This window comes from Asparagus officinalis, chromosome 9, assembly GCF_001876935.1.
Source record: "Asparagus officinalis chromosome 9, Aspof.V1, whole genome shotgun sequence".
NCBI classification, from domain to species: domain Eukaryota; kingdom Viridiplantae; phylum Streptophyta; class Magnoliopsida; order Asparagales; family Asparagaceae; genus Asparagus; species Asparagus officinalis.
Genome location: NC_033802.1, coordinates 2,604,729 through 2,614,850, shown reverse-complemented (window position 1 = coordinate 2,614,850; position 10,122 = coordinate 2,604,729). Strand labels below are relative to the sequence as shown.

The following is a 10,122-nucleotide window of genomic DNA, read 5'->3' as shown; positions in this document are numbered from 1 at the left end:
CAGAGAATTCTTTACTAATGCGCAGCATCAAATAGCCAATCTTAATAACTATGTACAGCAACTAGACCTCTTCTTTATTTTTTAGTGATTTCTTTGATTGGATGGGCTGTGAGCCAAGCAGTTTATAGCCTCATATCTGCTATAGTTTAATTTCAATAATATATCAAGTTTCAGTGTTTGATGATATATAGCAACATCCTACTAAGTTGAGAAAGAAATATTGCCTTGGCAAGTGTATTTGCTGACAGTGGGGCGATAACCATGACATCCGCCCACTTCCGTAACTCAATATGCAGTACGTTGTCACCAATCTTTTTCCAGCTGGACCATTCATCGTCATCAATGTAGAGAGTTACATCCCTTGGAAGTGAGGATTTGTCTATAAAATGCAAGGATGACTTGGTGGCTACTGCTTTCACTTCGGCCCAATCACAGAAACTACGGCAAAGACTCTCAAACTTGATAGCTGCAACACTCCCAGAAGCAGCCAAGAGGATCCGTGGCTTAGCAGGCTGCCTATTTCCATGCACCAGGTTTTCTGGCATCTGCTCCATATTAGCCATTGCTCTCTACAGTGCACTAGCATAATCAAGTAGACCATTATGAATAAGATAATTGTGAGTAGATTGCCATAGATCACAAACAGGACATATAGCATCAACAAACACCATCACTTTGGCACAAACATCAGTAAAGTGCCGAGCCAAACATGCATATTCCTATACAGTCAATTTGCTCCCAACAATCAACAAGTAAATGTTTATGCCCTTAAAAGGCGCCTAAAGAAGCATAACTATGGCACTCGGGATTAGAACTACAATTCACATAAGCTCATCTTTACAGGATTACAGTTGAAGAATAAACATGACAGTTTCTCCTTAGATAGAAATGTCATATATGGTAAGACTTTCCTGGTATGCCATCATTATATCATTCAGACTGAACTCTTGTCTATAGTTTTTTCTTTCCAAGATTTACAGTATAGATAGAGCCGTTATGGCCCATAATAACTTAAATGGGAAGTCGTTCTCATTTTCTTAAATTTAATGAGGGTCTGTGTCACAAAATAAGGGGATCTGACCCATTTGTGAATAAATTACTAAAATTACACAATAAACTTTATTGCGCTAAGTTATGTTCTTTAACTAACTTATATGCGGATGGAACCAGCATATTCCTTAGAAATTCTAGCTCTCTCAAGTACATTTCGGGTTTTGACTCATATTAACCTGGGCTTTAAATGAAAGAAGGAAAATAAATTAGAAGGGGGTACGCTTCATGGAAGAAAGTTGATAACTTGATATCCTAAAAGACGAAACATTGTTAACGGAGCATGTTGATATCAGTTGTAAGCTCAGGTCAAGCCTTAATGACAAAGTCGCCTATATGAAAGTTGTACATCTCGTCCGTAAGATAATTGTTGAAGAAGTACTATAGTAGGTTCAATGACAATGTGTGACTCATGATAAATTACTTTGAATTAACTTATGTCTCAATGCTGACCAACAAATTGCAAAAGTTAGGCACAAAAATGGCAGAAAACTCAATTTTATACTTCAAAATGGGATTAAACCTGCTGGTAGATTTTGAATTAACTTATGTCTCAATGCCTATATGAAAGTTGGGACAAATTTCAATCAGTTCCTTAAGAACCATCACAAACCCCAACATGTGATCAATAAACATTAGATTTTGGAATTTTGATATCCTAACCCATGGCTCCGCATAATTCATTCATAAATTGTACAAATAAGAAAATCAGACCAAGAGGAAGAGGTACAATAAATTTCGAATTCTTCTTGCATCTATTAAACACCCCCTGACGCCCCCAAACATTTCCCGACTAGGTAAAAAGATAACCAAATCTTGGTAAAAAAAGAAGTGAAGTTTTTGTCCGAAGAAGGAAATAAAAGGACTACCTTTGAAGAGAGGAGGAACGAGAACAGGCGGGAAGCGCTGCAGATTCGCCGGATACCACCGCCGTCGACGCCCCTAGCCGGCGGCGGCTACGAGAGAGGGAGAGGAGGAGGAAATTAGGGCTTTTGATGGCGGGACTTATGGCTTCACAGTTTCTTATGAGAGTGAATTTCGCAAAATTACCCTGAAGTTTGGGAAGATTGGTCAAAAACCCTCCTAAATTTAACAATTACAGAAAAAACCTTGAACTTTAGGGCACCTTGCCAACTTAAAAGTTCCACTTAAACCTTTCTGGGATTTATTTGTTGGGATGGTATCTTTGATTCTTTGTATAAACCGCCGTCGACGCCCCTAGCCGGCGGCGGCTACGAGAGAGGGAGAGGAGGAGGAAATTAGGGCTTTTGATGGCGGGACTTATGGCTTCACAGTTTCTTATGAGAGTGAATTTCGCAAAATTACCCTGAAGTTTGGGAAGATTGGTCAAAAACCCTCCTAAATTTAACAATTACAGAAAAAACCTTGAACTTTAGGGCACCTTGCCAACTTAAAAGTTCCACTTAAACCTTTCTGGGATTTATTTGTTGGGATGGTATCTTTGATTCTTTGTATAACTTCATAAGAATTAGATAGGGTTAGAGACCTACATAATTAGGGGATTGGGTCTTATCATGATTAGGAGTTTGAATCTATTCTAATTAGAAGGTTACGCTAGAAATAGGGTTTGGGTTTTCCTATATATATATTCTTCTATTGTTAGAGGAAAAACTAAGGAGAGGAGATATAGCCAATATTCTTGTAATTTAGGGTTAGCAGAGGGTGTATAACCTAATTCAAGAATATTGTGTGAGAGGTGAGAGTTTCGTAGTATTTGTCCGTACAAAAGATTACAATATTAGGAGAGGGTTTCACAGTCTTTGTCAACTCAAAAGATTGTAAGGAGTGAGGAATATGAGAGTTGCTTATGTATATGAGGTTGAGAGATTAAGAGACAAATGTTGAATGGTTCCTCCTGTAGTTTTCCCTGATACATAATAGATTTATTATATTATTGCCTCGTGGATGTAGGTTGAAGTTGGTCGACCGAACCATGTAAATCTCAGTGTTCTTTCTTCTTTATTGCGGTTGTTTTCTATCTTATTGATTGTAGGTTGGCTTCCGAGTTGCGGAGATGGTAGTGCATGGAGGAGAGACTAAATTCCCTAACATTATTGAGAAAGAAAATAGAGGAGAATGGGAAAAGTATAAAGGTGGAATTTTTCTTACCGCTTCGCCAAGAGGGGATATTTTATTTAAAAAACAATTTTAGTTTTTGGAAATGTTCGAATTGAAGAAGAACCAGTAAGATCAAGAAATATATAAACCATGTGACAGAGAAAAACTTTACATAACACAAAATTTCTCAAATCATAGTACATTAATGCCTTTGATATATCATCGAAGTTGATCTCAGCACACCAATATAAGGTCAAAAAAAAAAAAGACAAATCTGACTAATACATTTCAAACATATCGATACAAATTAAGATAATCTACTTATACCCATATTTCACCAAAAAATTGAAAAATACATCTAATATTCATGTTTTCGATCATCCAGCAATATTATGTGAGCTCAACTCTCAGTTGAATCATGGTGTACTACCATCTATTCTTTCACAGTGTCAGAGCAATTTTGCTAAAGGGGTAGGGTGACAGCATTGATCGCAAACCGGTGGATGTTTCTGAATATTACAGTAGCAGCAAGCCGCTTTGCAGTTATTATTGCAACCTAAAAGAAAATTCATAGTGAAATTTAAAATGCAGAAACTGAAATATATAAAACTTATCGACTAGTATATATTATTTCAATTGAAGCTTTTGAAATTTGATGAAGAGTTTGGTATTTAATTCCAGAAAATGACTGATCAGTAATTAAGAAATTTTAGTGTTTTAGATATCTCATCTTAGATATTTGATTTCAATTTAGGCTCTGGTATTTGATTCCAGAGTTGAATTTAGCAAGAGCTTATTTGATTTCCACTGAGGTTGGTACTTAGAACCCATAATACAAGCCATAGCTCAACAAAGAGAAAGGTGCAATTCAGCAGACAGCAAAATATATTTCCTACTGATAAAAGCAATAGCAAAACCAACAGTGCATCTAGCCATTTGGTTTGAAGTTTATGATCCAACAAATAAAATGAAATGAGCAAATACATTTTTACACATTCAAGTTCAAAAGGTATTACCAACCCGATTAATCATAATAACAGCTGAAAGGGAACAGCATCTGTAACGTTATTACAAAATTGCAGAATGTTGAAGAGGGAATACAAATGGGATGCACTCTAGAACTTTTATTGCCCACACCGACGGTTTAGTAAGTTGAGTGCAGACACACAAAAAAAAATATCAGGAACACAGATAATAGTAAGAATTCAAGATCTTTAACTCCATCTGTGTTTGGTTACTGAAGCTGGAGCTTTTTGATGGCATCGATTTGTTTAGCAGGATTCAGTCCTTTGGGGCAGGCGGCGACACAATTCTTGATAGTGTGGCATCGGTAAAGCTTGAATTCGTCATTTATAGCCTCCAGACGCTCTTTGGTATATTGGTCCCGGCTGTCCTGAATCCACCTGAAAAACAACCAGCATAATTTATAACTTAAAAACCTAATAATGCGTGGTCCTTTAATCTCATGTAATAATGCGATATATACTCCTTATCATTCATTTTCATATATTAACATATATGCACAAAAGTTTTGCTTATCAAGTCATAATATTTTTTTTATCTAAAGAAAAGGTTGACTGAAACCTAATTTGTCTTCCCTTAGCTTCATTTTTAACTTCAGGCTGATTGCTTAACCATAGCTTCTTTCCAATGTTCAGTCATAATCATCACAACCACTGCCTTTGAAAGCAGTAACGTTATCAATCCTCCCTATTATTCTCTTTCCTGTTCTTGCTTCACATCCAACCTACTGTGTTGATACTTCTCTTATTTTCTTTCATTCTCTCGGACGCAGACCTATTGTTTGTTTTGCCCTTAATTCTTCTTTCTTCTTCAAACCTTCCTTTTTCCTCTCTGTTCTTTTTTGTAGCTATTGTTATTTTTTAGTCCTTGCTTTCGTTCAATGCTCGACTTGCATATCCAAACATAACGCTTCATCTCCCCAACCCCACCCACCCCCCCCCAAAAAAAAAAAAAAAAAAAAAAACTAAACAAAACAAAAAAACACCTTTTCACTCTCTCCTCCTTTTACCCACTTCTTGCATCTTCTCATTATTTCTCTTTTATATTTTTTTCTCCTTTATACATTATATTTTACTTTTTCTTGTCTTCTGTTAGACCATTAAATATTGGTACCTCTCCTCTCTTACTATTTTTTTTCTGGCCACCTCATATTAATGCTTTCCCACTCAAAATTATCATGCAAGTTCTAGAGTTACAAGGTGTTTTCAAAGTGGATAGGAGCTTACTGTCTTTCAACAAGCCATAGAGCTGCTACTCGGTTGCTCTGATATTGTGTCACTAAGTCATTAGCAAATGATGTGTGAATGCAGAAATAAAAAGTAAAAGAAGTCAAAAGTTCCAAAACCAGAAGTCAGGAAAGGATATTAAATAAACAATGGAAGTGGGAATAAAGAAGCCATGAACTGGGCTTATTGATGTCCTTTCTTTTATAGATTAATAGGGAAACCAGTTCAAACAGAAAGATAATCATACTACAAACACAATACAATTCTTGTTGCCTGACAATCAAAAGCTAGGAGAAGAAGAGTTGAATTTTGAGTAGAATTCGATGATATGGGGGAATTGGTTTCTGCGTCACCATTTTAATGAAAGAATATATCGAATAGGAAGGATCAAGTTGTTCAGGAGGTAAGGAGGTATGGAAAAAGATACAAAGCCATTCTTAAATTTCTAAAACATAGAAAAAGAAAAAGAAAGGGTGCATGGGCCTCTGGTTGTTCCTGTACTAGTATTTGCTAGAAGAGAATTTTAAAGGAAGGGCAAAGCACAGGAAAGGGAAGAGAATAATCTTATCTTTGTTTAAATTTTTGAGGAAGGTAAGCACTAAACAGAAAATATGTTGAGGGAATAACAAGCTAAAACCTATGAATTTTGACGCATAGATTATGCTCCCATGGGGCAAATTTTACGTTCTTGTATTACTGGCTAGAAGAAAATTTGAAAGCAATACCAAAGCAAACACAATAGAAGTTGCAGTTCTTTCACAAGATGGAAAATAGCACAGGCTACAGCAAAATGCAAATATATCTCTATATGGGGTGAAAAAGTAAGATGTCACTGACATAAAATTTGTAAGTTGTCAAAAGCATGCACTTAAAAACAAAAGGACAACAGGATTTACCGAAGGTTTCTCCATACGCTCAAAGAACATCCAGATAATCACAGTTATAGCTAAGTCAGCTCTTAAATAAATAATTAGTAATATATTTCATCATAGCTCTAGCATAGCTACCCCATTGTCTAAAACATCAAACCAAGTCACCTATATGAAGGTTATCTAACAATTGATTCACAGGCTTACTCATCTCATAAACCCTCTACTCATATCATACTCGTCTGGATCAATGGATTTACTATAAAAAGAACGAGCCCCTCTCATCACTTGGTGTCAACGAATCATAAAAAATACTGATCCCCAATTCATTTCAAACAACCCTAACTATCCAAATTTCCATCCTACAAATAATCCCAATAGAACCAGCGTCATAAGACATCACAACCCCCAAACCTATGACTACTAGATCATGTCACCACCCAAAACACTCCAAATTCCAGCATCTGATCCAAGCACTATAACCACAAACTCACTCGCAAAAGCTTCCAATATATTCAACACTCGAATATATCCGCTGCAACATGAAGTATCAACATATACAAAATCACACGGTAAGGAAGATCTAATCATTAAGCTATCAATCACCAGAATCTAAACAAGCCCCATTGCCTACTTCCAAAATCTAAACACATGTTAACAAAGATCTAATCTTTAAGCTACCAAATCTACCAATAACCAAAACACAAAAAAAAAAACCATTACCTATTGGCATGAAGCAGCGCCGCCGGCCCGAGATAACTCTCGGGGTTCCACCAATAGCTCGGGCACGAAGTACTACAGCAAGCGCACAAGATGCACTCGTACATCCCGTCCAGCTTGGCCCGGTCCTTCTTACTCTGCAGGACCTCCTTGCCGCCCTCGGCTGGCTCCTTCCTCTTCAGCCAGGGCTCCACGCTCTTGTACTGGTTGTAGAAGTTGGTCATGTCGACCACGAGATCCTTGACCACGTACATGTGGGGCAGCGGCGCGATGGTGGAGGCGGCCGGGGAGTCCGCCTTGATCTTGGTGAGGCAGGGCGGAGGCGCGGTTGTCGCCGTCGGATGTTCATGGCGCAGGAGCCGCAGATGCCCTCGCGGCAGGAGCGGCGGAAGGTGAGGGCCGGGGTCGGCCTCGTTCTTGATCTTGATGAGGGCGTCGAGGACCATCGGCCGCAAGTCGTTGAGGTCCACGTGGTAGTCGCCGGAGCTGGGCTTCGAGGGGAGCTAGGGTTCCAGCGGTAGATTCGAGAAGGTCTTGAGGCGCTGGGGTTTGGACTGGGCCGAGTCGGGCTGGGACGAGTGGGTCTGGGAGAGGAGGAGGCGGGAGGTGTGGAGGCGCCGCGGGCGGGAGGGGCGCGGAGGCCGGAGGAGGCGCGCGGAGGAGAGCGCGGGCGGTGGGCCATTAGGGTTTGATCGGAGAGGATCGTGGATCGGGGATTTTGGCAGGAGGGGGCGTCGGGGAGTATATAAACGGGGGTGCGGTGAGGGTACCGGGGTGGTGAGCGGAGTCGGGAGGCGGGTGGAGAACAACGTGATTGAGGAGTGGGCCGTGGGTGCTTTGGATGGACGTGAGGGAGGAGACGCGTCTAATGGGCTGCTCCAATCTTGTACCAACTTATATAACAAGTTCCAACAAATGAGATGTGGTCTTCGGGGTGTTAATAACAAATTGAATCAAAAAAAATTTTAACTCACTATAGTCTCTAGTATTATTGTATATGACGATTATTATGGTTAAATTAATCCAGTATAAAATAAGTCCCCAATCCAAACATGTCTCATATATTAAGAGAAGCCTCCCCTTTGATTCGTATAAGTCACAATTTCAAGATGCCAAAAATGCCCTCACAATAAATTTAAAAAAAAAGTTATCCTCACACTTAAAAAGTATCCCAAAAAAGCTAACATATCATTTGGTCCCTTAACAACTCGACTCCGACACATTCTTCCACATTTTTCTAAACAATTAGACTACGACACTCTTCTGTGTTTTATGCCATGCACGCATCGCATGCGCTAAGATACTAGTAGTCGTTCTGTTTGTTTCTTGCATCCAAAATAAACATAAAAAAGTTGATTTGTGCTACAATGATAAATTTATGCTATTATCTTTGTTCTTTCTATTAACAAAAAAATTGAAGTTTAATTGGTGAGGTTCCATCTCAGGGAAAAAAAGATTGTTGGGTTCTCTTTAGCTTTGTTTTTATAATATGTCTGCTTAATCGTTTCAATAAAACAATTGCTCTCTTTTTCCATAGTGGTATTTTTAGTGGCGTAAGTTAAGAAATTTAAAATATATGTTAAAAAATCGTTTTGGAGTATTAATTTCAAAATAATGACCATTTTATGAATTTTTAAGGGGAAAAAAGTAAAGAATAATAGTAACTATACTACTCGCAAAGTAAAAAGTCTTTGTGTTTTCTTTCCAAACTGGTCCTTTCTATCCTCCTATTTTGACATAGTCCCTCAAATCATTTCTTCTACCTCAGGGACATACGTGCAAGATCTAATATGATTTGAGGTCCTGAATACAATATTAGTGATTTATGGGCCTAGGTCAAAATATTGAGAGAGGGACCATAATAAAATCAACCGAAGGTCTTCTTATTGGGTTCGGATCCTGACAATCCTTGAATAAGATCCAAACCCGAACCCTAAACCTCCGCCGTGCTATAAACGTGTCGCCCGTAGCCCTGCAGAATCAATCGAAGGCGGCGCCGGCGGCAAAAATGAGCATCACCGACGGAGCTCCGTACGACTCCGACGAAGAGCAAGAAGGGGAAGAGGTTTTCCTTGACGACGATGACGTCATCCAAGAAATCCCCGTCGACGACGAGGATCTCCCCGATCGAGACGATTCCGACGTCGAAGAAGAAGAAGAAGAAGTCGACGATTCCTTGTTTGTGTTCAGAAATCACACGGGTGATCTCTCGGTGATGATAAAAATTGGATTTTTTTTCCGAGGGGTTTTTGTTGATTTGGTGAATTTTGTTTGTTTTGGTGCAGATGAGGTTTATGCTGTAGCCTGCAGTCCGATCGATGAGGGTTTGGTCGCGACTGGAGGGAAAGATGATAGAGGGTTTTTGTGGAGGATTGGGAGTGAGACGCCATTGTTGGAGCTTCAAGGTCTGTTTTTTGTTCTTCCGTGTCATGGAGTTTTGATTTTTAGTCCATTCGTACGTAAAATGACTCAGTTTCATAGTTTATGGTTAGGGTACAGCCTCACCAAAGTAGGCTAAAGATACTGTTTTTAGAAGATGATAGGTTTTTGCAGAAGATCGTTACTGATTGTAAATGAGTCTAGGCATGGTGAATATCGAGCGACGGAAAAAACTTACATTAGTATGTATGTATATGTCCACATTCTAACAATTAAGTATGAGAATGGGAGGGAGAGTACATAATTGCATTCTCATGCAGATATGGAACCTTGATATGTACCACATACTGATGTGAAACCCAAAGAATATCTAATGAATATATACGTATGGTCACACTACATAAGATCTGTGAAAATATTTATGTGTTCTAAAATTTACGGAGATAAAAACCATGTAGATTGTATATTTCTAGTTTTTACATCTAATAATCTAGAAATGAACAGTCTGTGGCAATTTTAGAAGTTGATTATTTTGAGTTGCTTTTAAGTTGCTTGAATTATAGGAGAAATTTTCAAAGCACATGTTTTTTTAATCCACCTTGATTTGTTGACATGTAAATGATGAGGGTAAAAAGGTCATTTACTTCAAAATTAATAAGAGTCATTTGATCCTCGCTCTCTTCCTTGCATTATAAATTCACTCTTCATATGTAAAATGAAAATGTTTTTAAAGTTACATTCTTAAAAAATTAAAAATATAATGTTCAAAGTCATGT

The 10,122-nt window shown here is 38.5% G+C and overlaps 3 protein-coding genes across 5 annotated transcripts in view; 1 reads left to right on the top strand and 2 right to left on the bottom strand.

The window, feature by feature from the left end:
- LOC109823774 (phosphopantothenoylcysteine decarboxylase-like) overlaps positions 1–2,054 on the bottom strand; it is an 18,331-nt gene extending 16,277 nt beyond the window's left edge. For 2 of the 3 annotated variants that reach the window (XM_020390147.1, XM_020390146.1), the window contains exons 1-2: positions 1,920–2,054; positions 225–579 (exon numbers count right to left, since the gene is read on the bottom strand). In XM_020390147.1, the coding sequence (XP_020245736.1) occupies positions 225–563 (339 nt within the window). In that variant the 5' untranslated portion in view covers positions 564–579; positions 1,920–2,054. The remainder of the gene's footprint in view (positions 1–224; positions 580–1,919) is intronic. The other variant, XM_020390148.1, reaches the window with a different exon arrangement.
- LOC109824390 (succinate dehydrogenase [ubiquinone] iron-sulfur subunit 1, mitochondrial-like) lies at positions 4,093–7,428 on the bottom strand. Its single transcript, XM_020390980.1, is given in 5 exon segments — positions 4,093–4,532; positions 6,971–7,284; positions 7,286–7,306; positions 7,308–7,370; positions 7,372–7,428. Coding segments are annotated over 5 exon segments (609 nt in total). The 5' UTR covers positions 7,414–7,428; the 3' UTR covers positions 4,093–4,363.
- LOC109824422 (angio-associated migratory cell protein) overlaps positions 8,880–10,122 on the top strand; it is a 7,062-nt gene continuing 5,819 nt past the window's right edge. The window contains exons 1-2 of the mRNA XM_020391015.1: positions 8,880–9,168; positions 9,253–9,372. Coding sequence (XP_020246604.1) covers positions 8,976–9,168; positions 9,253–9,372 — 313 coding nt within the window. The 5' untranslated portion in view covers positions 8,880–8,975. The remainder of the gene's footprint in view (positions 9,169–9,252; positions 9,373–10,122) is intronic.